This window comes from Macaca nemestrina, chromosome 2 (genome assembly GCF_043159975.1).
Source record: "Macaca nemestrina isolate mMacNem1 chromosome 2, mMacNem.hap1, whole genome shotgun sequence".
Classification (NCBI taxonomy): Eukaryota; Metazoa; Chordata; class Mammalia; order Primates; family Cercopithecidae; genus Macaca; species Macaca nemestrina.
This window is the reverse complement of record NC_092126.1, coordinates 43505449-43531674: the sequence shown is the minus strand read 5'-3', so window position 1 is coordinate 43531674 and position 26226 is coordinate 43505449. Positions and strand designations below refer to the sequence as shown.

Genomic DNA, 26226 nt, shown 5'->3' with positions numbered 1-26226 from the left:
ATTTGCCCAAGGTCTCCTTATTGGTAAATGATTGTATTTCACTCTTTTGACCTTTAGATTGTCCCTTCCAGTTTTAAAGCTTCAGTGAGTCAATCGACAATTACTAAATACAAAAAGTCTTAGAAACAATTTGTAATATGATAAGGGCTATTGACCTTTCAGAAATTTGTATTTCAAACTTACTTACTTCATGAAGTATATAGGTCAAATTGATTCAATTTATTTCTAAACCAAAAGTGTTTAACAGTTTAGGGCACTTATTATTAAGCGCATAATTGACACTCAATTTATTGATCAATAGCTGATGAAAGCAGCTACAGTTTATAAAGTTACAGCATAATTTGAAAATCTGAGATATGAGTAAATATGCAATAAATCTCAGATATTAGGGAGAATTTTCTATGGAAAACCAAAGTTCATGGCTTTGTCCAACATGCATAGCAGCAAATGATTCCAGAACCAGATTGGTCAAACCAACTGTTTATCTTTATGGCAGTATAAAGACCTAAAACTTGTTGTTTTAATTCAGAATCATATATACTTATCAGTGATGACAGAAAGAGAGAGTTCCTGGAAACATTTCTATAGTAAGCATGTACACATAGCCAGTGTCTAAATTTCAGGAGCTATCTAGTGTAAATTATGTAGAATAAACAATTTTAAAAAATACACATGGTAACTGAATTATCATCACTCACAAAAATTTCAGCATTTGAGCACAGGACAAAATGAATACTTTACCAAGAATTGCCGACACATTTCAGACAGAAGCCAAAACATGCAGCAAAAAGGGAAAAGACACTAACAGAAATTGAGGAGAGAAGAGTAAAACACAGCTCTGTAACTTATTTACAGTGTAATTATGGTTGGATTCTTAAAACTGTTAACAATGATCACTAAACATTCAGTGGACTACACAAGGCAATATAAATATATTACTTGTACCCTAGCATGGAAACTCCTAACTACAAAAACGTCAACTGATGACAGATTTTACATATACCTAATTTGGTTTACATGGATAAATGTAAAAATCATCTAATCAATGAAAAGCACATAAATCATCAACTTCTCACTACAAACTTATAATTAATATTAAGCCTCTAGGTTTCAAGAAGTTTTTTGTTTTTTAATATTATACATTCATACCTGCCATTGCCGCTGAAATCATGTGTACTTGGGTAGAATCAGGATCAAATACATCATTCAACTTTTCCTTGCAGTTTGAATAAGCAGCAAAGTATATTGCTCTAAAATAGAGATTTAGATTTATCAATAAGCATGTTCTTAATGCATAAGACTTACATATAAATTGATCTTCATAATTTTAGAATGCAGAAATTTAAAAACCATAAACAAAGTCCTAGCCACATTCTCATGTAACATTAGATATATACACTTTTCATAAATACTATGAAGTACTTTTTGTATTGACTCATTAAAGTAAGACAGTATCAAATGTAAAGTTCCTACCATTCATCCTCAAACAGACCCCTGTCCAATACTCTGACAGCCACTTAACTCACTAAAACTTGGTATCCAAAAAGATAAAAAGAAAAAATGAAATTTTTAAAAAAGAAAATAAAAACAAAATAACAACTAATTTAAACAAAAAGTATTTAAGATTTTGATGTTTAGAAACTAAATGAATGAATAAGGCTGTAAGGCCGGTGCAGTGCTAAGGCTAAAGTAAATATAGTTATTGGAGATAAGTAGATATGGCATGAGCACTTAACAATTTTTTTTCATGGGGAGAAGAGGGTGAAGCAGATCCAAATGATTAAAATATATGCTAAACAATTTTAAGATACTGTGGTATATTCTAATTCATAGTACACACACTGTAATTCACATTATCCTTAAACAGACAAAACAATTCCAACAAAAGAAATCAGACCCATCAGGTTAGAATGTTTTCCAGTGTTTGTAAACACTGAGTGAAATTTAATTAGTTCCCTCATTGTTAACTTACTATGATTTTATGCATCCCCACTACCTCCTCTATGTTAACTTCCCATGTTTTGAATTATTTGCTTGCTGTATGAAACATCCTGTTATTTCCCCATCTTACTGGATGATTACTCATCCAATAAGAATCAGAGTAGACAAATACAAATGAGAATTTCACTGTTGTACCTTTATTAATGTGCTTAAGAAAAAAGGAAAATTAACATAACTTAAAATGAAATATCGTACTTTATGAGAAGGAAAAACATAAGATACACTTGATGCCAAGTTGGGAAAAGGAATAAACAATGCATTTCTAGAAATCAGTAAGAATAAAAGAAATCCTATGCCTGGCGCGGTGGCTCAAGCCTGTAATCCCAGCACTTTGGGAGGCCGAGACGGGCGGATCACGAGGTCAGGAGATGGAGACCATCCTGGCTAACACGGTGAAACCCCGTTTCTACTAAAAAATACAAAAAACTAGCCGGGCGAGGTGGCGGGCGCCTGTAGTCCCAGCTACTCGGGAGGCTGAGGCAGGAGAATGGCGTAAACCCGGGAGGCGGAGCTTGCAGTGAGCTGAGATCCGGCCACTGCATTCCAGCCTGGGCGACAGAGAGAGACTCCGTCTCCAAAAAAAAAAAAAAAAAAAAAAAAAAAAGAAATCCTAATGAGAAAATGGCCATGAAATATATATAGGCAATTCACAGGATAGACAAATGACAAATTACAAGAAAGTATGACTATACCAAAAATTAAATAAATATGTATTAAAACAGTGAAAAATTCCTTTCAGTCCATTTGGTAAGTATTAAAAAAAGATGGACAGTAGCCAGCATTGGTAAGGCTATGGATAAGGGATAAAAATCCAGTATGCCTTTTTATACTAAGGTAATTTAGTAATATTCACTAGTCTTAAATAGCATATGCCCTTTTATTCAGAAATTCTAATTTTAGGTAACCATCCTAAAAAAAATACTTCCTAGTGTTCAAAGATAAAGGTTGAGGTATGTTTACTGAACCATTGTTTATACAGTGAAAATCTAAAAATAATCTAAATGTATAATAAGCAAATGTTTATTAATGATGGAATACTATACAATTAAAAAAAACCCCTACATATTATCCATGGAAAAACTTCAAGTTAAATTAGGTTAAACATTTAGTATGATTCAGTTTATGTAAAGCATAATAAATATTAAGTATACATGTTTTTATGTATATGATAACCCAGAAAAATTACTGGAAGAATATACAGGAACTGTCTATTAATGGTGGTTATCTACGAGAAGTGTGTTTGGGAAGGTACACAGGATGAGAGATGATGTGTTTAGGGTAGAAACTTTACGCTATACTTTTTTTGTTGTTTTTGTTTTACGAGATAGAGTCTTGCTATGTTGCCCAGGCTGGTTTTGAATTCCTGGTCTCACGTGATCTTCCCACCTCAGCCTCCCAAGAAGATGGATTATAGGCATGAGCCATTGCATTTGGTGTTTTTTCTTTTAACTTTTTTTATAATTAGGATGCAATTTTGGATATTTTCTTAAAGAGAGAAAAGAACCCATAAAAAGTTGAAACCTAATAAATAACAAGACATGGATCTGGTACATGGTTTGGATACAGAAAGCATTTTCACTCTAAATATGAACTTTGTACCGTGTTCTGTCGTGGAAGAGGTTAACAATCTAAGATGCAATGGTGTCAGAGAAAAATGACGAAGTGATGTTTTCATGTCCTCTGGCTTCCTTAATAGGTAACAGAACCATTCTATCTGTTTGGTTTGTCCCATAAGCCAAAAAATGACTTAGTTTTAAGAGTTCCAGATCTTCTCTTTTCTTACTGCTAGTTCCTTTGGCTGCTCCTTTAGTTATTAGTTCCTTTGCTTGTTCTTTGTCTTTTGACTCTGCATAAAAACTGCTTCACAATGATCTTACTATGCGGTCCTTTGCACCTACACATGGTGCCATGTCCATCCTTTTGGATGGTTACTGATACCAGTTACACCATAGTTCTTTATACACATGGTGCCATGCCCATCCTTTTGGATGGTTACTGATACCAGTTACACCACAGTTCTTTATCATTATCACCCTGACATCTCTTCAGCATCTTCCTTGAATAGCTTCCTTTTTATTATGGTAAAGGCCATGTACATCACTTACTGCCCTTCAACGATACACAAATTCTCAGGTTTTTAGACTTTTTGTCCCTTTCTTCAACCCTGTTCTAAGCCCTGACATCCTTCCTAGTCCTTTGGTTCTACTTTTCTATCTTGTTTCTTTGAAGTTTGATTTCTATGTGGAAAGGGAGAAAGGAACACTAACTTCAGGTGGAGTGCAGAGCAGGATAGCTATGAAAAGCAGAAAAATTCAAGATACCCTAAATGCCTTTTGGTCCAAGGAAAATATTTGTTTAAAAGAATGCTTACCTTTCTTAGAGTCAAAATTTTTCAAGATGCAAAAGCTGGTTTAGTTAAACTCAGAAATCTACCAAGCACTTATCTCAAAATATCAGGAGTATTTTACAGCCTTAGCCCTGTGTAGATTTTCAATTCTGCAGCCCCAAATTCTTCTAACTCCTATGGTCAGATGAGAGCATAAGCATCTCCCCAGAAGACTCAATATACTGCCACTAGCTATGAGGGTATTTCCAGATTTATCTTGCAAATATTACTAATTTTACATCTCCTAGTCAATGCAATATAAAGATATATAATATATTCATAATTTTCAACTTTGATTACAACATCTCCCCCAAAAAATCTCAGGTCCGTTTACAGAATTTTAACATTTAAAACTCTTATCTATAAATACAGTGTTCCTTAAACTTCTAGCTATAATAAGCGATACTTTATTATTTTCCCCAGTATAAGACTATCAATAATTTAATGCAAATACTATACCTTCTCCCTTATATTATGAAACATAGCCTTTGTATTTATATTACTACTGTTAATTTCTAATAGCACTGAAATACTGTTAGTCTTCAAAATATCCAGTACCATTTCCTACCACCAAACATTATTATATAAATTTGTTCTGGCTAGCACCTGAAATTCTTAAAAAGAAAATTAAGTATTTTAACTTCCCATAAACACTGAAAACCACATTTATAAATTTAACTGTATCTATAAATGATTAAATCCAGGTGTGCTGAAACAAAAGAGATTGCCATAATTTGCTTAACTGTAAACAATTTTTTTTTTTTTTTTTTACCTGGAAGGGGCTACCCCCACTAAATTGGGGCCTAATCCTCTAAACAAGGAACGTGGCCCTTCTTTTTCCAAGATCAACCTGAAAGAGAAAAAACATTCTATTAGAAATATCCTTCAAAGTCTGGTACTTTATTTACTTTGTATAAATAAAGTTAGAGTCTAAATCCAGTATATTTGTATTATGTTATGCTTCTCTGGTTTTCCTTATTTATTAAAAATTTGTGGCCAGGCACGGTGGCTTATGCCTGTAATTTCAGCACTTTGGACACTGAGGCAGGCAGATTCCTTGAGGCCAGGAGTTCAAGACCAGTCTGGCCAACACAGTGAAACCTCGTTGCTAATAAAAAACACAGAAATTAGCTGGGCATGGTGGTGCATGCCTGTAATCACAGCTACTCAGGAGGCTGGGGTAGGAGAATCGCTTGAACTTGGAAGGCGGAGGTTGCAGTGAGCCAAGATTGTGCCACTGTCCTCCAGCCTAGAGACAGAGTAAAACGCCGTCTCCAAAAAAAAAAAAATAATAATAATAAAAGAAAAAGAAGAAACACAACAAAACACAAAACATTGTTTTTTTCATGACATAGCATAAATTGTTGCAGACTGATAATAGATTTACTAGTAGTGATTAAAAAATCTGTTCAGATTCTTTCCTGAAAGATTAAGACACAAAGATAAAGAGTTCTACATTATTTTCATATGATCATGCTACTCTTATCTTTGATTTCCTTAACTTTACTATCTTTACCAGCAAATTGAAAGCTTAATAACTACTTGCCAACTAGAAATGTAGTTCCTTCCTAATTTTCAGGTCTTTTACTCAATATTGGACAATACTTCTTAGTATTGCAGTATTATCTCATCCCCATTTCATTGAAATGCTGTAGCAGAACCTATCACCCTAATGTCCTTTAAGGTACCAGAATGGTTGGCCTGTTATTTCTCCTGCCACTCAGTTAACAGTTGCTATACTGAGTATTTAACTGTATAATTAGCTGTTTATAAGTAGAAAAAGTAAGTAGATAGAAAAAAGAAGGCGAGGACCCTGACACTGTGGAATTTGCTGTTCTGTTTTGGTAAAAAGAATTACAACAAAACAAATAAATTAACAGACCATATTAACAAGCAAATACCATACAACCTAGATACATATATGCCCAGCAGAGAAAGGAACAGAGCCAGGTGTAAGTCACAGAAGGCTTTTTTGGAGTAAGTTATGAAATGAAGTTTTGGCCGTGAGAAGGAACAGAAACTGAAGAGTAGGTATTTTAATTCAGAGTTAACAGACTAGGCCAAGTAGTTCTCAAGCATCAATCTGCTTACCTCTTTAAAGGTAGTTGGGTCTAATGGTTAATTAAGGCCTGAATTGAGCGGCCAGACTTCTCAAGATATGAAGCTCAATGTTGGTAATGAATAACTCTAAGACCCTGAAATAACTTTTCTCTCATACTTAGTTTCATCAGCAGTAAAACAAAACAAAACAAAACAAAAACAGTACCCTTCTACTGGTTACTGTGAGAATTAAGTAAATTAATATATGAAGAGCTTAAAAGAGGGCCTGAAAAACTGAGAAACTAAAACACAGCCCAGAAGGATTACTAAAGTTCCTGTGAAGAGAAGGCAAAACCACGGAAAAAGAGAATTAAAAAGTATTATCACAGAGGTCAAAAGAAGAATTTTAAGGGGAGGCAATCTGTGGTAGTAAATATCAAAATCATGGTATTAAAATACTTTTCCTATTATAAATCAGATAGAAATATTTATCTGTAACTATAGCATTTTTTTTCTTTTTCACCATGTTGGCCAGGCTGGTCTCGAACTCCTGACCTCAGATGATCCACCCACCTCGGCCTCCCAAAGTGCTGGGATTATGGGCGTGAGCCACCACGCCTGGCCCAATTACGGCATTTTAATCCAAAACTGTTATCAATTTTATTCTACCTATTCATGTACTTATGTAAACAAGTTTGAAAAAAGAAAAGGCTGATGAAACCTTTTAGTAACAAATGTAAATACACAGAATGAGTTTATTTGCTATTACAAAATAAACACTACTGAACTAAGTTCAAACAGTGAGCTGATAAGGCAGACACAAAGGCATTCAGTTATTTACGAGTAAAAACATGCAAAACCTGATTTTAATAGTTTTGAAATTTCAAATCCAATGGCAACATAATGAAGTATGGCAAAATGTAAAAACAAATCTTTTCCAAACCATCAGGAAATGTTAAACAAATCCTGAATAGCATTAGAACTCTGCTGTCTCAGTTGTACTTAGGTTACATAAAAATCACAGATTGTCGTTAATTGGATGTACTTACTTGTGAGAGTACTTGGAACATTAAAAACATACACGAAAGGAGTTAGCATTAAACATTATCACATTTCAAAAGTAAATGAATAATCCAAAATAAAATTCTTACAATAGCGTTAGAAAAAAATCCACTGGATAAATGTAGAAATATTCTAAATACACATGATTTGGAAATAAAATTACACTTTATCTTATCTAACTATTCTTCTCCATTAGGGATTACCATTCCTTATGAGTACAATTCAGAGTAACTTCTGTAAATAGGTTTATAAAGAATCATTTTAAATGTCGCAGAATATAAGTAAACAAACATCTGGAAATCACTAACGCAAACTAAAAAAGACTGCTGAATACTATGCTCTCACTTTAGGCAATGAAGAGGTCCAGGAGACACTATTCGGTTGACACTGGCTCCAGCCATGGTGTTCAGGTGAACTTCAGAAATATAAAGCGTCACAGAAGATGACTGCAGTCGTGTTTTTACAACTTCCAGTGGACATGTCAGAATAGCTCCCACTGTACCACCACATCTAAAAAAAAAAAAAAGAACAAAGCTCATCTACTTGATTCATAAGTTAGTACATATGCCCAGAGCTGTAACCCTCATGGGTACCTGGAGCTTTGCCAACATACTAAAATTTATAATTTTTTATGTTAGATGTTAAATTTTTAAGAGATTCCATTATTTGATTACATACAAACATCTTCAGTAACTAAAATGAACACAGCTTAATAACTATCTGGCAAGAATAATTGCTCATGACTTCAACCGATAGGTGCTGTTACTAAAATTGTACTGGTAAGTCACATCATGGCTTTCAATACTGTCCTAAGGTTTGATTTAGTACTCATGTATAGATAACTTGTGGCTCCGTTAAAATCTAGGCCATTCTTTGAGGTATATCCTGTCTTTCAAACTCCTGTCCTTTCAAACTGAAGAAATGGTCTTCTGAGCATTAAGAAAGAACTCACTGATATTTAAACATATATAGTTCTCTTATGTTAGATACCCAAATATTCAAAAGTATTTCATCTACAAAAAAATACAGCATTTGAGGGCATGGCTCACACATGTAATCCCAGAGCTTTGGGAGGAGGCAGAAGGATGGTTTGAGGACAGTTTGACATCAGCCTGGGCAACATAGCCAGACCCCACTTTACAAAAAATTTGTTTAAAAAATTAGCCAGGTGTGGTGGGGTATGCATGTAGTCCTAGCTACTCGGGAGGCTGAGGTGGGAAAAGTGCTCGAGCATAGGAGTTCAGGACTACAGTGAATATGATCACGCCACTGCACTCTAGCCTGGGCAACAGAGTGAGACCCTGTCTCAAAAGAGAAAAAAATTGGCATTTGAGTCTCACAATTAATGTCTGTCAGGCCTACACATGGAAATCTGTGCAATGTAGGTAGGGTTGTTAGAATAATCCAACATAAATAAAAGGATGGATCACCAGAACCATAAGAACAAAAGCTCTTAATGACATCAAACTGTTTAAAAGGTATGTAAGATATAGGCTGAGTAATTATTAGTTTATTATTTTAAAATACAAGAGTAGAAAGTAATTTCCTCTTAAAACATTAATAGCTACCAAGTGAAGCCTTTAGAACTGCTTTCTAACCAAAAAGGAAAATCGCTCAGAAAAGCTCTTAGTGCGGTCAAAGAGAAAAGCTAGTTGAGTCAGGTTAACATGGACCTTCAAAATGGGCATTAAAAGAAAAAGAAAAGCAACCTATTCAATAAAACACTAAACAATTCTACCTCCACAATTAAAAAAAAAAAAACACACACACATATATATAAAAAGGAAAGCAGGCATGGCAATGTTAGTATCACTCCAAATAGAATTTAAAAGAAATTTTAAAAGACAAAAATATGTCATATTGATTTATTAGTATATGCCACCAAGAAAATAAGATAAAACCAAACTATGCAACTAATGAATGAAAAACTTATGCAACAAAACTATTAAAAGATAACACTCATACGTAAAATAAAAAACGTAACCCTTACCTCACACTACATTTTAAAATTAACTCAAAATGGATCATAGACCTAAGTTTAAAATGATGAAACTATAAAACATCTAGAAAAAAAACATCTGGAAAAAAATCTTTTAACTTTGTGTTAGGCACAGACTTCTTACATGGAGATCAACAGAAGCACAAATTAAAGAAAAAAAACTGAAAAACTGGACCTTACCAAAACTAAAAACTTATACTCTGAAAGAAACTAAAACTGCTAAGATAATGAAAGAAACAGAAGAAAATGAAAGCCACAGACTGAGAACAAATATTTGCAAATCATTACCTGCAAAAGTGCTTATAATCAGGAACAAAACCACGTAATTCAGTAAGAGATTTAACAGATAGTGATATATAGATGCAAATAAATACATAGAATTCTCAAAATCCTTTGTCATCAGGGAAAAGCAAAGTAGATCCATTATAAGATACCACTGCCCATCTATTAATGGCTAAAATTAAAAAGACTGATCAACAGCCAACTGCTGAACAACTGGAAATCTCTTACACTACTGGTGGGAATTAAAAATGGTACAGACATTTTAGAAAGCAGTTTGTCAGTTTCTTACAGAGATAAACATAAAACTGCCACACAACCCTATCTCACTTGTGGGTACTGACCCAAGAGAAATGAACAGGTATGTCCACAAAAAGACTTGTTCATGAATGTTTATAATAGCTATACTTATTAATAGCTAAAAACCAGGAACAACCCAAATGTCCATCAACTAGTGGAAGCAAGATGTGATACACCTATACCATGGAATACTACTCTGCAGTAAAAAAAATCTCAAAAGCATTATGCTAACTGAAAAAGCTAGGCACAAAAGGCTTTTATTTTTGACATTAAAAAATTATCTCTACTTAAGCAAACATTTTTATGATATTCTAGAAAAGGCAAAATGAGACAAACAGAAATGAGATCAGTGGTTTCCAAGGGGTAGAGGAGAGGGAAGAAAGTGACTGCAAGGAGTATGGGGGAATTCTTGGAATAACAAAAAATGTTCAATATCCTTTTTTTTTTTTTTTTTTTGAGATAGGGTCTTGCTGTGTCACCAAGGCTGGAGTGCATAGGGTCTTGCTCTGTCACCAAGGCTGGAGTGCAGTGGCATGATCATAGCTCACTGTAGCCTTGAACTCCTGGGTCCAAGCAATCCTCCTGCTTCAGCCTCCCTAGCAGCTGGGACTACAGACTTTATAAATCTGCCAAAAGTCAATAAACTGTACACATTTAACAAAGCGTAGATTTTACTGTACGTAAACGATACATTGACAAATCTGATTTGAAAAATATGTGAAAACTAGTAGGAATTCTTAATATATGAACTATCTGGGGCTGAATACATTTATATTATGTGAAACATTCAATCATAAATAAGCTTAATATTTCAAAAAAAAATTCCACTCATAGCTTTAAATAGGCAGTTAAAAAAATTTAACCTCCCCCCAAAAAATGTCGAAACCACAATTATATGGTCAGATTTCAACAAAATTAGACAAAAAGTAGTAGGATTATAGCAAATCTGAAACAAAATTAAGTAGAACTTAGAAACCTCAATACTCAATAAACAAGGAAAAGATATTTTCAAACAGCCATGAAATAGTCTTAAAACCTCATTATATGTAAGGCCACAAGGAGAATCTTAAATAGAAGCCATTAATTTACTTACGATAAGAGTTGAGAGTTAAGTGGTAAAAGACATGAGTCATCATCACACAGTATACTCTGAGTATATGCAATGCAGAACTCAAGAACCTGTGGGTTGGTCCATACCATATTCACACTACAACAGTGATCTATTATGGCAAACCATAGTAATTTCAATTTGTCTTTGCCTGATTTCTTTTTAGCAGTTTAGTTTATTTACTTTGTAAATTTGTTGAGCATAAAACCCACAAACAGGCCCAAAATCTATAATAAATATGCACATGTTTTGATTTTATATTCTGTAAAACCTAAGAAAGAGTATTGTTGAATATGAATAACTTCTAAAAAATGTATTCAATGAACATGAATTACTTCTATAATTAAAACGAAAACAAACAAAAAGCAACATGAGCACATAAAGCCATGATTCCTACCCAGTCATTCCTGGTTCCAAGAAAATAAATATTAAACAGCAAAAACAAAGCAACAACGGTAAAAACAACACCTGTGCCTCACACGCTTGCTGTAAAGATAATATAATCCACATAAAGCATTTTGTAAAGTGGCACATAAAAAGTACTCAATAAATAGCAGCTATATAGTTATGTATTTCTATTACTGATAATAGTAACTATGAAATTTTGTAATAGAAGTATTATGAATATGTTGTGGCCAGACCAACAGACAAGGTAAATACTATGATATTTAAAAAACACTTCAGAAGTAAAACACATGAGAATCTGAACTGGTCAGGCATGGTGGCTGATGCCTGTAATTCCAGCCCCTTTTAGAGGCTGAGGTGGTAGGATCACTTGAGTCCAGGAGTTTGAAACCAGCCTAAGCAACACAGTGAGACTCTGTCTCTTTAACAAAAAAAAAAAAAAAAAAAAAAAAAAAAAGAGACTAGGCATGGTGGCTCATGCCTGTAATCCTAGCACTGTGGAAGGCCGAGATAGGTGGATCACCTGAGGTCAGGAGTTCGAGACCAGCCTGGCCAACATGGTGAAACACCACCTCTACTGAAAATACACACACACACAAAATTACTCGGGCATGGTGGTGCACACCTGTAATCCTAGTTACTCGGGAGTCTGAGGTGGGAGGATTGTTTGTACCTGGGAGGTGCAAGTTGCAGTGAGCTGAGATTGCACCACTGCACACTCCAGCCTGGGTGACAGAGCGAGACTCCACCTCAAACAAATAAGTAAGTAAATTGTAGAGAGGTGGGGGTGGCATAAGTGGGTAGATACACAAGCACTAGGTTGTCCTGAAGCAGTTTTACATTATAGAATGCAACAGATGTGTAGTGTAGGGGTGACACTCTGGTATTTCTCTTGCTGCAATTTAAAAAATAATTATTATGCACACTGAAATCAGAATTGATGTAGAGAACAAAACCATTGCTTCAATAAAGTTGGGATGAACTACATTAGATTTATCTTTTCTCCATGTCAAAAATATCACTGTCTAAAGAAATACACCAGAAGAACAGAAAGCCCCAGAGAAATCGGCAGCTGCAAGTTTTCAACCAATGAGGCAAATGGGAAAGACAACTTAGTAAAGAGGAAGAAAGGCTTGCAGAGGGAAATACCAAAAAGCAGCAGGGTTTTGCCCTGCAGAATCCCTGGGAGGCCTAATGATTAAGGGCACCAAGTATTCAAGAGGGAATTAAGGCAAAGAACTGAAAACAGAAGGACTGGCTGCTGCCACACAGGCTGTATGACAAAGGTAGGATGCCCAGTGTCTCCCTATGCCTTACACACACACACACACACACACACACACACACACACACACACGATAAAACTATATTCCTAGGCAGAAGGCGAATTCTCTGAAGAACACAAACTCAACATTTCTGAGGTTAGGTTTAGCAGGAACAAAGGATGCAAAAACAATCCACACCAAGATGCACTACTGCAATCTTTCCAGGACTTCAACTTCCAGAAAGAAAAAAGGTCAAATAGAGGAAAAGTGACCAGATTAGCATCAGGCTTCTCGACAACTGCAGATTACTTATCCTAAAATTCTATACCAAACCAAACTATACATCTGGGACAAAGAGGTATTCAAGAAATTGTCTACTGTATACCCTTTTCTTACACAGCTAACTAAAAAATGTATTCCATAAATTAAGAGAGTAAGCTAAAAGAAGATGGTGGTGGGGAGGGAATCAAATGCAGGAACAGAATAACCCAAGACAGAGAAAGAAGTCCCAAGATAATAGTGAAACGGCAGACCTGGAAAAAAAAACCAAGCAAGACAGGATTAGTATGACAGAATTCAGTGGGACAGAAGTCTCCAGGAAAAAAAAGACTCACAGATGAACACAGCTGACCATATGAAAAAAAATGTTCAAGTATGAGTACTAACACAACTAAGCAAAAGTTTTTTAATGGAGGCAATTATTAACTTCAGGGGTAGTCAGGGGCAGTGGCATGGGGGTTGGTGGGGGGGCGGGGAGGAATGAAGTTATTCATAAGAAAGGAAAGGTCACCATAATAGACAACTCAAACTTAGCTCAGCAGTGAACAAACAATATTTGTATCGTCATAATAAGGTAAGCACTGACTACTGATTTAACAAAAACTGTATCAAATTTTATATTGAGAGGATGTAAAGAAAGGGGAAACAGAGAGTGGTAAAATATAACTAACGCCTTATCTACCACAACAGAAAGATGATGTATAATATATTAATTTGAAAACTAAGAAAAAGCAACAGAGCCATAAAAAAGGATGAGTTTGTGTCCTTTGTAGGGACATGGATGCAGCTGGAAACCATCATTCTCAGCAAACTATGGCAAGAACAGAAAACCAAACACTGCACGTTCTCACTCATAGGTGGGAACTGAACAATGAGATCACTTGGACTCGGAAGGGGAACATCATACACTGGGGCCTATCATGGGGAGGGAGGAGGGGGGAGGGATTGCATTGGGAGTTATACCTGATGTAAATGACGAGTTGATGGGTGCTGACGAGTTGATGGGTGCAGCACGCCAACATGGCACAAGTATACATATGTAACAAACCTGCACGTTATGCACATGTACCCTAGAACTTAATTAAAAAAAAAAAAGAAAAAGCAACAGAGAAAAAATGGTGGAGTAGAAGCAGGCACTCATTACTGGTCTTATTTCCCTCTGATCCAGTGATGTGGATGACATCAGTTGCAAGGTGTGGCCAATTTAATTTGCTATTAATAACACAGTTCAAGGCTGGATGCTTTACTATTTTTAAAAAGTTACAATTCAAAGTTATTTCTATAAAACAGTCACTGGTTTGTTCTGTGTGCTTTCTTGACTGGCAAAGAATTCCAAAGACAGAATAGCCAAGTCTGTAGCAGAAGAGCGTAAGTTCATTACTCTGTAACATCAAAAATTCAGAAAGAAGAGTTTCTTTCAATGTCACTATACCCCTGGTCACTATACCCTTGGTATACCCAGATTAGAAGTAACTACATGTTCTTTATGTTTGGAACAAAATGACCTGGATCGCCACTCATTTAAAGTTTTATAGGCAAATGTCTTATATCTTAAAGATATGAGAAGGCCAAGATCACTTGGTGAGTCAAATAATCACATAGCTATGTATTGATCTTATAGAATATTTAAAATTGTTTAATATGGTTATCACTGAAGAATTTTATAAGACACTTTAAACTATTTCATTTTCATGTTTGCCAAATTGTACAGTAAGTTTATCAAGTCATCTCAGTAATTTACTGGAATGTGGACACATCTCTAGCCTATTAGGTAATACTGCAGAGGCTAGTAAAGCCAAACTTTTTAGAGTTTAACTGTCTAAGAACTTTCAAATGTTGTTTCTACTTAGTGCATATAATGAAGATAAAAATTCTAGCATGCCAGGGCATCTAGCTACCTCAAGGGCCTTTATGGACCTCTTGAGTAAAGGAGTGGCAAAAAGATACTTAGAGTGTTTTTTTTGTTTGTTTTTGAAGCTAGGCACAGTGTAACCAAAACTGCTTTAAAAAACAAAACAAAACAACCCGTGCAAACAGGTCTTGTAAGAAAGAGCAAGGCCTCTGTTGGGGGCCTCAAAGTGCTCTCCCACACTAGTTATTGAAGCACAGGAATCAAAAGTTGAGGGTGGGGAGATGGGAGAGAAAGGAGAAAGAAATTGTTCACTAAGTGAATATGAATAGCAAGCAGATGAATTTCAGCCATCATACCCAGTCATGAATCCCTAAGACAGTACACAGACATAAAACTCCATCGACTGGATAGTCCCAAGCTGCTAAACCACTAGATCTGGCTCCCCTAGCTTTAAAAGGACTTTTACTAACCATACTTGGAAAAAATCCAAGGCACTGTTAGATATATGTCCTCAATATTAACCTCTTGAGCATGTATGGACCAGGAAACTTGTTTTTAACAGGAAAGGTAACAGATGAACAAAATATTTTCCGATGAGGTCCACGATATTTGTATGTGCATATTATTTAAAAAGGTACTTCAGAATTCATTTTGTTAACTGTACACAGTGTTTAGCTTTATAAGGCAAGATAAATAGGATAAAATATTTTATTTTTCTGCCTGTAGTGACACTCTACTTAGCGTATTAGTTACATTAAGAAATATCACTCACTAAAGATGAAGTTTCTTTAAAATGCTAGCCAAACTAAGGAGTTTTTCAATCTTAAAACATGTAGACTGCACTGGGCGCGGCAGCTCAGACCTGTAAATCCCAGCACTTTAGGAGGCCAAGGTGGGTGGATCGCCTGAGGTCAGGAGTTCAAGACCAGCCTGGCCAACATGGTGAAACCCTGTCTCTACTAAAAATACAAAAAATTATCTGGGCGTGGTGACAGGCACCTGTAATCCCAGCTACTTGGGAGGCTGAGGCAAGAGAATTGCTTGAACCTGGGAGGTGGAGGTTGCACTGAGACAAGATTGTACCATTGCGCTCCACCATGTGCAACAACAGCAAAACTCCATCTCAAAATAATAATAATAATAAAATATAGATTGTCCCTGAAATTCTATGCAAATCACTAAGGAAGTCTTACCAAAAACTGTTTCTCTGGTAGTACATTTGTGTAACTATTTTCTCTGAAGCTTTAATGTTCAGACAAGAAACAATACAAGTTTTTGAAATGGCGATGGTCATCTATATACCCGACTAACTTATGAAAAGTCAGCAATGCGTGGTTCAAAATAAAACAGCATTTTTTAAAACGTAAGAAGTGTTTCTGATGCAGAAAAAAATTCACAGGTTATTCTTATTTTGGACGATAAAGCAAAATCAAGACTAGTAATACACACAAAATTTTAGCCAACTTAGATAAACATGGAAGCAAGCCGTATCATGCAGCCCAAGATGCAATTGTACAGTCTTTACCACCATTTAGAGTGTTTTTTGGTTTTCGTAAAGGTAGGCACAGTGTAACCAAGACTGGTTTAAAAAAACAAAAACGAAAATCTCTGTGCAAATAGGTCTTTTAAGAAACAGCAATGCCTTTGTTGGGGGCCTCAAAGTGCTTACTATTTTAAGGAAAAATAGTAGGATACGAGACTGAGAAATAAAAAAAAAAAATCCATTATAGGAACAAAATAGGCTGAGAGAATGTGGTAGGTTTAGTAAAAGTAAATTTCCCCCTTTCTTTGCTACCCTTTACAGCAAACCTTAAAATTGTCTATGTGTTGTCTCTAATTTCTCTCCTACTCCAACCAGACTTTTACTCCCTTGCCCTGGAAATTACTGAAAAAGTCACCAAAGGTCCTCAATTAAATTCAGTGGTTAACAGCTTTCAGACATCTTAAATGACACCAACATTGGATAGTTGATCATTTACTCCTTTCTAGATCTTGTGTATTTGCTTCATTTGGATTTCAGAATACCATATTTTTTTGGTCACTATGAAGTCTACTTGGCTGGTTCCTCCTCTTCTCCTCATTCCTCTTTTCCTGCTCTCTTTTGTTGAAGTCCCCAGAGCGTAGTTCTTGGTCCCTTCTTCTCTATATTCACTCCCTTAGTGATCTCAACTAGGCTCATGGCACCACTTATGTTCCAATGACTAATAAATGTATATCCCTAGTCCAATCCTCTTTCCTGGACTCCAGGCTAGTACATCCAATCACTTAAACAACCAGCTTTTTGACCTCTCTACTTCTCAAACTTACCATGTCTAAAATGGAACTTCTGATCTCCCCTTACGCCAACTCTGTTCCATCTGCAACCTTGCCCATCTCAGTTGACAGCAATTCCACCCTTCCAGGTGCCCAAACTAAAAACCCTGGAGTTATTCTCTGCTCTTCTTCTACACTCTGCATTCAATAGGTCAAAAATCTTATTACCTTTACCTTCCAAGTCTAGCTAGAATTCAACCACTTCTCACAATGTCCATTGCTTCTAACCTAGTCTGAATCACCATTATCACTCAAGTGGGTTACTGAAATAGCCAAATCAACTCCCTACTTTTGCCCCTGACCCATGCATAGTCTAACAGAGACCAATTAGCCTTTAAAAATTCTATGATGACTCCTCCCATTTCAATAGAAAAGGTCACAGTCCTTTAAAGGCCTAAGAAGGCTCTATCATTCTGGCCATACCTGCCTCATTATCTCACTCTTACTGGGGCTAGGGTCTTATTGGGACTAGGGTCTTACTGGGGCTAGTTCCTTTTGTATAGCTAATTCTCTCCCTTCCAAGTCTTTACTCAAATGTCATCTTCTCAGTAAGATTCATCATCATTTGATTCAGTACTAGAGTGCACTCCCACCACAGCCCTTAAAGGTGCACCACTTTTTTCCCATAGCACTTAACGCCTTCTAGTTAATGAAAACAACTACTAAACAGGACAGTCCCTTTTTAGATAATTGTCGATATTCTTCAGTACTATATTAAAACCAGACAAGTGGTAGGTTCTTAAAGATTAGTTGCAATGTAGAATCTGAACTATACCAGTAAACTTTTCATACTGTTGTATTAAAATCCACTGGTCTATTTTAAAATCTGAATGACTCTTTTACCCATGCCTGACTCTATGACATCATATATATATCGGTCATTTGAAAAATACCGGTTCACTGGGTTTGCGGGTCTTTCAAAACATTCTAAAAGTATTAAAAAATGTACACTTACTATCACCATCTCATCAGAAACATCCTTAGGTATTGGAAGGCTGGGGGCGAGGGGTCAATTCAAAAATTCAAATTTCTGTTTGAAAACTAGAATTTTGTCATTGATAACAAATGCTATCAGCGGTTTTCCTTAAAAAGGCTTCCTTCAGTTTTTAAGAAAATGTCTAGTCTGAGTAGTCAGTCTATGAATCGTTAAGAATGGGTCTCCATGAAAAAAAGAAGCTAGTGTAGGCCGGGCGCGGTGGCTCACACCTGTAATCCCAGCACTTTGGGAGGCCGAGGCGGGCGAATCACAAGGTCAGGAGATCGAGACCACGGTGAAACCCTGTCTCTACTAAAAATACAAAAAAATTAGCCGGGCGCGGTTGTGGGCGCCTGTAGTCCCAGCTACTCGGGAGGCTGAGGCAGGAGAATGGCGTGAACCCGGGAGGCGGAGCTTGCAGTGAGCCGAGATCGCGCCACTGCACTCCAGCCTGGGCGACAGAGCGAGACTCCGTCTCAAAAAAAAAAAAGAAAAAAAAAAGAAAAAAAAAAGAAAAAAAAAAAAAAAAGAAGCTAGTGTAGCCTACAATTAAACAATGCAGAACCCCACTTCCGCATGCAGTTACTTTATGCCCATTTCCCATTCTGTCACACTGAATATTAAATATAGAGGCATTCAAAGGTTGCGATTTAATAAAATCAGCATTCTTAAGTTAAACTGGCTTTTTTTTAATTGCAAGTACCTGGAGATGAATATGATGACTATAGTCTGGTGCCACTGCCTTGATGCATGCTAAGGCATCAGCAGTTTTACCCATCATTGCTTCTGTACCATCAGGACAAATGTCAACACATTTGTGCCAATAATGTCTTAGTATTTTTATGAAAATAGTTTTAAACTCTGAGACCACAAGTAGGGTCTCAAGAAGGAGAATCCCTGACCCACAATGCTGTGCTACACTAATCCATTTGCAGAAAAATGGTAGCTGCTTTGCTACAATAATCCATTTACAGAAAAGTGGTTTCTTTGAGAATATTATCCAACAGGATAAGAAACTTCCCTTAGTTTTGCAATCTATTAGTAAGAAGAACAGAATGCATTTTTAGAAGGAAAAAAAGGGGAGGATGTCTGAATGTTTGTCTCTTCCAATGTTAGTAAGATGAAATCCTACTCACATCCCAAGGTGATAGTATTAAGCGGTAGACACTTTCAAGGTGATCAGGTCATGAGATTGTAGCCCTGACATTTGGGATTACCACCTTTATAAGACACCAGAGATCCTGGCTAGCTTCTCCTACTACATGAGGATACAGTAAGAGAGTGTCTTCTATGAGGAAGTAGATCACCATCAGACAAAGAACCTGTTACTGCTTTAATTTTGAACTTTCCAGCCTTCAGGGCTGTTAGGAATATTTGTTATTTATAAGCCACCAGTTTTTGGTATTTTGTAATAGCAGCTTAAACAGAGCAAGACAGAGGAAAAGGAGAGGTAGTAAAAATTAAGGAAATGAGACTAATAAAAATATGGTCAGAGTGAAGGGGAAATAAATCATATTAATTATACTTTTAAGTATTCTATTTCTGCCCTGATCTTCAAGAAAACCGGTGAAATAATTTAACAAATATCATTCATTATACCAAAATGGGAGTTTCAATAAATAATAATGATTGAGCAAATAAATGAGCTCCAGGATATAAAAACAGACAGTTCTTAGATCATCTTTGATTTTACTCACTACATATATTAAATTCTATCATAGAAGCTACAAAGAAAAAATTTCATCTACTTAAAGTCTGAAGGTATATAGCTCTTATATGAGACAGTATCTCCCTTAAATACAAAAAAATGAGCTGCCTCTGTAGATATATGCCACTGATACAATAACTGGACAATGTATTTAAAAATGCATTTCATATTGCTTTCATCTCTATATACATACAGTATTAGAGGTACAAATAAAATTAAATTATATTTACATCTTTTTTACTGGCTGCCATGATATGGTTCCTTAACTCAATTAACCTAACTACTGACCTTACAAACTCTGAATATTAACTCTGGCAAAAGCATAATGGGATCAAAGGGTGTCTTAAAGAAAGCACGAGTTATGCATGTCAGTATTTCACCCAGAACCAAGGTCCTGTGATGGTGTTTAACAATACAGTTACTAGGCTATTAGAAATCTGGGATTCTGATAAACATATTTGAATATTACAATTTTACTTATCAGAAAAACAACTCAAAGGCTCCATATTCTGAAAACCCTTGCCTAAGATTAAATACACTGTGACAGGTTACTGATGGTTCTTTTAAAATACACTGGGCTTTCTTTAAATAGATAAGGTGTGTTTTACTTAACTCACTTATGTAACCACATATAAAAATAAAATCAAGATGAAATGCAAAGGAAGAGAAATCATATGACTGAGCACCTACTTTGTATCAGATTCTACATACCAATATCTCATTTAATAGTCTAAATAAACTACATATGCTAGACTGGCGGGGACGGGATGGAGCTCCTAATCTATGTGTTTAGATGCTACAAAAACCTCCCATTCCTGTTCTTAAACCAGAAAATCTATATTTACATGTTTTTGTAATACCAAAATGATGATCCCAATCCAAAGTGGGAAATTAGTGCAATCAAGCTAACATTTATTTCAAATATAAGCATGTCCCATTTTTAACAAAACTTGATATATGAATCCTGAATGCAGAGTAATAGAAATGTTAGGAGCTAGAGAAGGGCTTTCGAGATCATATAATACAATCTCCTAATTTTATAGATGAAGCAATTGAAATAAAAGTGTCAATTTTTCACCCAAATTAAAATAGTGCTAGACTACATCTGTGGTCTCCTCACTTCAGGTGTTATAGATCTAATTACACGAGGGAACTCAATTATTTGCATGAGATCTTTTCAAGAGCATCTACACAGCTACTGAATTTTTTTAAAAAGATTTAATTTGCCTGATTATTGGCAGCAAACATTTCAAAAATATGGAAAGCCAATTGCCTAAACTGGGTCTCACAAATTAATAGAAAAATATTGTTTTTATGCCAGAACAGTGGCTGGCCCATAATTGGTGTACAATAAATGTTTGTTGAATGAAAGTGTGCCAACCTAAATAAAGTATTGCCATCATTGGCTCAATAGAGTCCATATGTCCAACTCAAAGCAAGACACCGTGAACAGAACTGCATGTATATTTCTTTCATAATCTCAAAAGTGGTGGATCTAAAAACTGTAGTATTCAAGAAGATGCCAGTAACAGTCTCAGCATAAATCACCGAAGCCATTTTTGATTTAAAAAAACTCTTTATAATCCTCCAAATAAGTAACTCTTAAAATTGCTATGATTCTCCAAATGATTTAGAAGAAACAAATCTAAACAGGAGGCTAAATTGGCAGCTCTAATACTCATGTTGGCAATCAGGGAACTAAGACTTTGGGCTTAGTCCTAATCTTGCACACACATAGTAACTATTAACACTATCTTCAAAAAATCTGACCTCTCTCCACTCCTACTTTCTCCTAAGCAGCAGAAAAGCAGACGGTGTACAAGAGGGGTGGTTTTCTCGAAAGGAATCTGACCCCAAAAGTACTCCAAAGCTTTGCACCCCATTCACCACCTGGAAAAGCTCGGGCAAGAAATATTCCAAGGCCTAGAAACACCCTACAGCAACCACGGGAGAATGCCAACGCCTTCCCCGTTGGATCCCGTAGCTCCCTTACCACCCACCCTGCAAAGCCGAGCCCGGAAATGAGCTGCCCGAGGTCCGAGGTGGGGCGTGAGTGACGTGCGGAGGCCCAAGCGCGCGGCAAGGAGCGAAGGCTGAAGGAGGCTCCGGCGCCCATTTTGTCCTCAGCCTCCGCACTTTCCGCCCCGTCCCCTTGGGCCATGCAACCTACGCGAAATCCGGAGCCAGGCTACTCAAAGCGGCCCTGCATCCCCGACACCCGCTAGACTGCGGCGTGCAGCCGGGTCCAGAGGCGGTCGGGTAATCAAGCGCCAACCCCAGTTCTCGCCGGCGTCTCCTGAGACGCTTGAATTCGGCCTCCGCCTCACTCCAGGCCCCGCGGGCCCAAACCTCACTCCCGGCCCGGGTTATGAAACCCTCAACCTTGTCTGCCTGGGCCTCTCTCGCTCTCGGGCCCGGGCCTCACCCCCTTGCTTCCCCGAACCGAAACCCCCTACGCCACCCACGGGCTGGGTCTCTCCCCTCACCCGCGGGCCCGTGGCTGCTACCCGCCCAGGCCTCACCCCCGCCCCCCCTCGTCCCCCTTCACCCCCCTTCGCCCCTCTCGCCTGCGTCTTCGGCCCCAGCACCCTCAGCCCCAGTGCGCACGCCCCGCCAGGACCGTACCCCCCGGCAAACAGATGCACTAGCGTGTCCCTCTGGCTCATTCTCTCTCCCGCATGTCCTCCGGGCGCTGAGGCGGGACGCGGATCTGGCCGCCCGCTACGGCAGGCGGCTTCGGTCCCGGACTGGAGACGCACAGCGCCCCGGGGACAGCGAGGAGAGCTGGCCGAGACGCGGCTGCAGAAAGCAACCCGGCACAGCCCTCCCCGCGGCACTCTAGCCGCCCCGCCGCCTGCCTAAGCGCGCCGCCCTCCACCGAAGGCTGAGAGAGACCCGGCGCAGCGCGACAGAGGGTGGGCGGGGGATGGTAGGGGGAAGATGACTATTTGATGGCCCCCGACATAAACAGAGGCTCCCATTGGTCTGAGCGTCGTGACGTCAAGCACTCTGCAGGGCTCTTTCACGTGATCCCTGTGGGCTCTCTCAATGAAAGGGGCCACGAGGCGTGGCCAGAGCGCGTGCCCACGGGGTGGTAGGTCACCGCGCCTCTCGCACCTGAGGCCTGGGGCGAGAGACCTGGAATGAACGCGACAATCACGGCTGCGCTCTCCTGAACAGGGAACTGGCGGGGCCGGAAAAATCGCCTTGGTTCCGGGTTCACAAGAGTATTACTTTGAAAAAATTGGATTTATGACCCAGCAATTCACTTGGTGTCTATCTCAGAGTAACATTTCGCACAATGCATAAAAAGGTTTGTGCATGGATACTCCTGTACAGGCTCTCAAACAGTACAGAATTATGAACAATGCTTGTAGTAGCAGAAAATTGAAATCAGTGGGGGAATGAAGAAATAAATCACGGAACATTCCTACTATGGAATATTATGTAATCGTGACAAGGGATGAGGTGATTCCATATGGCAAAAAATCTCCCGAGGTGTGTAATAAGTAAAAAAGGCAAGTAGAATTTAAACACTCGGGTTTATTTTTTAAATAATAAAGTAAAAGTTCATGGAAAATGGCATTAAAATATACAATTTAAAAATACAAACTTTGTTTTTCAACGTAAGCTTCATCAAGTTAAAAACACTTTGGTAAGTGATGATACCAGTTGTTTAGTCCATCTGTAAAGAATTGAGGGTTATGGGAATTTAATCATGAAAACGCAGGCTTTTTTACATTATTAACTGAAGAAAAATGGGTGCCATTTACAGATTTTTCACGATTAGAAAACAAAAATATGTCAGAAGGAGCCAGGTCAGGAATGTTAGATGGATACCTAATAGTTTCCCATCGAAATCCCCGGAAAAATGCCCTTATTTAAAGAGGAATGAGCAGGAACATTGTCCTGGTGGAGAAGGACTCTCGGGTGAAGATTTCGTAGGTGTTTTTCTGCTAAAGCTTTGCTTCACTTTCTCCTGTAATAAGCAGATGTTATTGTTCTTCGGCCCTCCAGAAAGTCAACAGGCAAAATACCTTGAGCATCCCAAAAAGCTGCTACTCTGACTTCGACTCTTGACCAGTCCACTTTTGATTTGACTGGACCACTTGCACCTCTTGGTAACTATTGCTTTGATTGTGCTTTGGCTTCAGGATCATACTGGGAAAGCTATGTTTGATCTCCTGTTACAATTCTTCAAAGAAATGTTTCAATATATTGATCCCACTTGTTTACAATTTCCATTGAAAGCTCTGCTCTTGTCTGCAGCTGATTTGGGTGCAACATTCTTGCACCCATCACGTGAAAATTTGCTCAACTTCAGTTTTTCAGTGAGAAATGTATAAGTAGAACCAGTTGAGATGTCTATGGTGTTGTCTATTATTTGTGCTGTTAATTGCGGGTCCTCTTCAATTATGGCACACCGAAGAATAATCTTTTCCTCAAAAATCGATGTGGATTGTTTGCCACTGCAGGCTTCCTCTTCAACATTATCTCATCCCTTCTGCAAACAAGTTATCCATTTGTAAACTTCAGATTTCTTTGGGGGAATTTTCCCCATCAAACTTTGTAAAGCATCCTCGATTTCCCCATCCTTCCACCCAATCTTGACCATAAATTTGACTTTTGTTCTTGCTTCAATTCATGCTGCTCTGATAGGGACTGTTTTCAAGCTGATGTCTTATCCTTTTTAGTGCCTCAAACTAGATCTTGTTCACATACGTTATGACAAGTGAGTATGAATTTTTGGTGCAAAAAAGTTTGAAATTCATACATTGTTTTTTTTTTTTTTTAGGGAAAATGTTTATATAAATTTAAATTTACGTATATTCCATCCTTCGCTTAACTGAAAAGAGTAAAAAACTTTCTGAGATTTTTTTTGCTACTTACCAGTTCCTTTTTTTTTTTTTTTTTTAATATACTTTAAGTTCTGAGATACGTGTGCAGAATGTGGAGGTTTGTTATGTAGGTATACATGTGCCATGGTGGTTTGCTACACCCATCAACCGGTCATCTACATTAGGTACTTCTCCTAATGCTATCTATCCCCTTGTCCCCCAACCCCCAACAGGCCCCAGAGTGTGATGTTCCCCTCCCTGTGCCCATGTGTTCTCATTTTTCAACTCCCACTTGTGAGTGAGAACATGGGGTGTTTGATTTTCTGTTCTTGCGATAGTTTGCTGAGAATGATGGTTTGCAGCATTATCCATGTCCCTCCAAAAACACGAACTCATCTTTTTTTGTGGCCGCATAGTATTCCATGGTGTATATGTGCCACATATTCTTTATCCAGTCTAACATTGATGGGCATTTAGGTTGGTTCCAAGTCTTTGCTATTGTAAATAGTGCTGCGATAAACATATGTGTGCATGTGTCTTTATAGTAGAATGATTTATAGTCCTCTGGGTATATACCCAGTAATGGGATTTCTGGGTCAAATGGTATTTCTAGATCCTTGAGGAATTGCCACAGTGTCTTCCACAATGGTTGAACTTATTTACACTCCCACCAACAGCGTAAAAGCATTCCTATTTCCCCACATCCTCTCCAGCATCTGTTGTTTCCTGACTTTTTAATGATCGCCATTCTAACTGGCATGAGATGGTATCTCATTGTGGTTTGCATTTGCATTTCTCTAATGACTAGTGGTGATGAGCTTTTTTCATATGTTTGTTGGCCACATAAACATCTTGTTTTGAGAAGTGTCTGTTCATATCCTTCATTCATTTTTTGATGGGTTTTTTTTTTGTTGTTGTTGTTGCTGTTTTGTTTTTGTTTTTGTTTTTGTTTTGAGACAGAGTCTTGCTCTTGTTACCCAGGCTGGAGTGCAATGGTGCGATCTCGGCTCACTGCAACCTCCACCTCCTGGGTTCAAGTGGTTCTCCTGCCTCAGCCTCCCTAGTAACTGGGATTACAGGTGCCCGCCACCACGCCCAGCTAATTTTGTTTTTTTTTTTTTTTTTGTATTTTTAATAGAGACAGGGTTTCATTATGTTGGCAAGACTGGTTCTTGAACTCCTGACCTCAGGCAATCCACCCGCATCAGCCTCCCAAAGTACTGGGATTACAGGCATGAGCCACTGTGCCCGGCTGTTTTTTTTTTTTTTTTTTTTTAAATTTGTTTAAGTTCCTTGGAGATTCTGGATATTAGCCCTTTGTCAGATGGATAGATTGCAAAAATTTTCTCCCATTCTGTAGGTTGCCTGTTCACTCTGGATAGTTTCTTTTGCTGTGCAGAAGCTCTTTAGTTTAA

The 26226-nt window shown here is 37.6% G+C and overlaps 1 protein-coding gene across 1 annotated transcript in view; it reads right to left on the bottom strand.

Annotated features, from left to right (window-relative positions):
* Nucleotides 1-22860, bottom strand: part of LOC105469974 (solute carrier family 25 member 36) — a 38190-nt gene extending 15330 nt beyond the window's left edge. Inside the window, exons 1-4 of the mRNA XM_011721622.3 lie at nucleotides 22599-22860; nucleotides 7835-7999; nucleotides 5160-5237; nucleotides 1150-1250 (exon numbers count right to left, since the gene is read on the bottom strand). Coding sequence (XP_011719924.1) covers nucleotides 1150-1250; nucleotides 5160-5237; nucleotides 7835-7999; nucleotides 22599-22639 — 385 coding nt within the window. The 5' untranslated portion in view covers nucleotides 22640-22860. The remainder of the gene's footprint in view (nucleotides 1-1149; nucleotides 1251-5159; nucleotides 5238-7834; nucleotides 8000-22598) is intronic.
* Between the last annotated feature and the right edge of the window lie 3366 nt (nucleotides 22861-26226).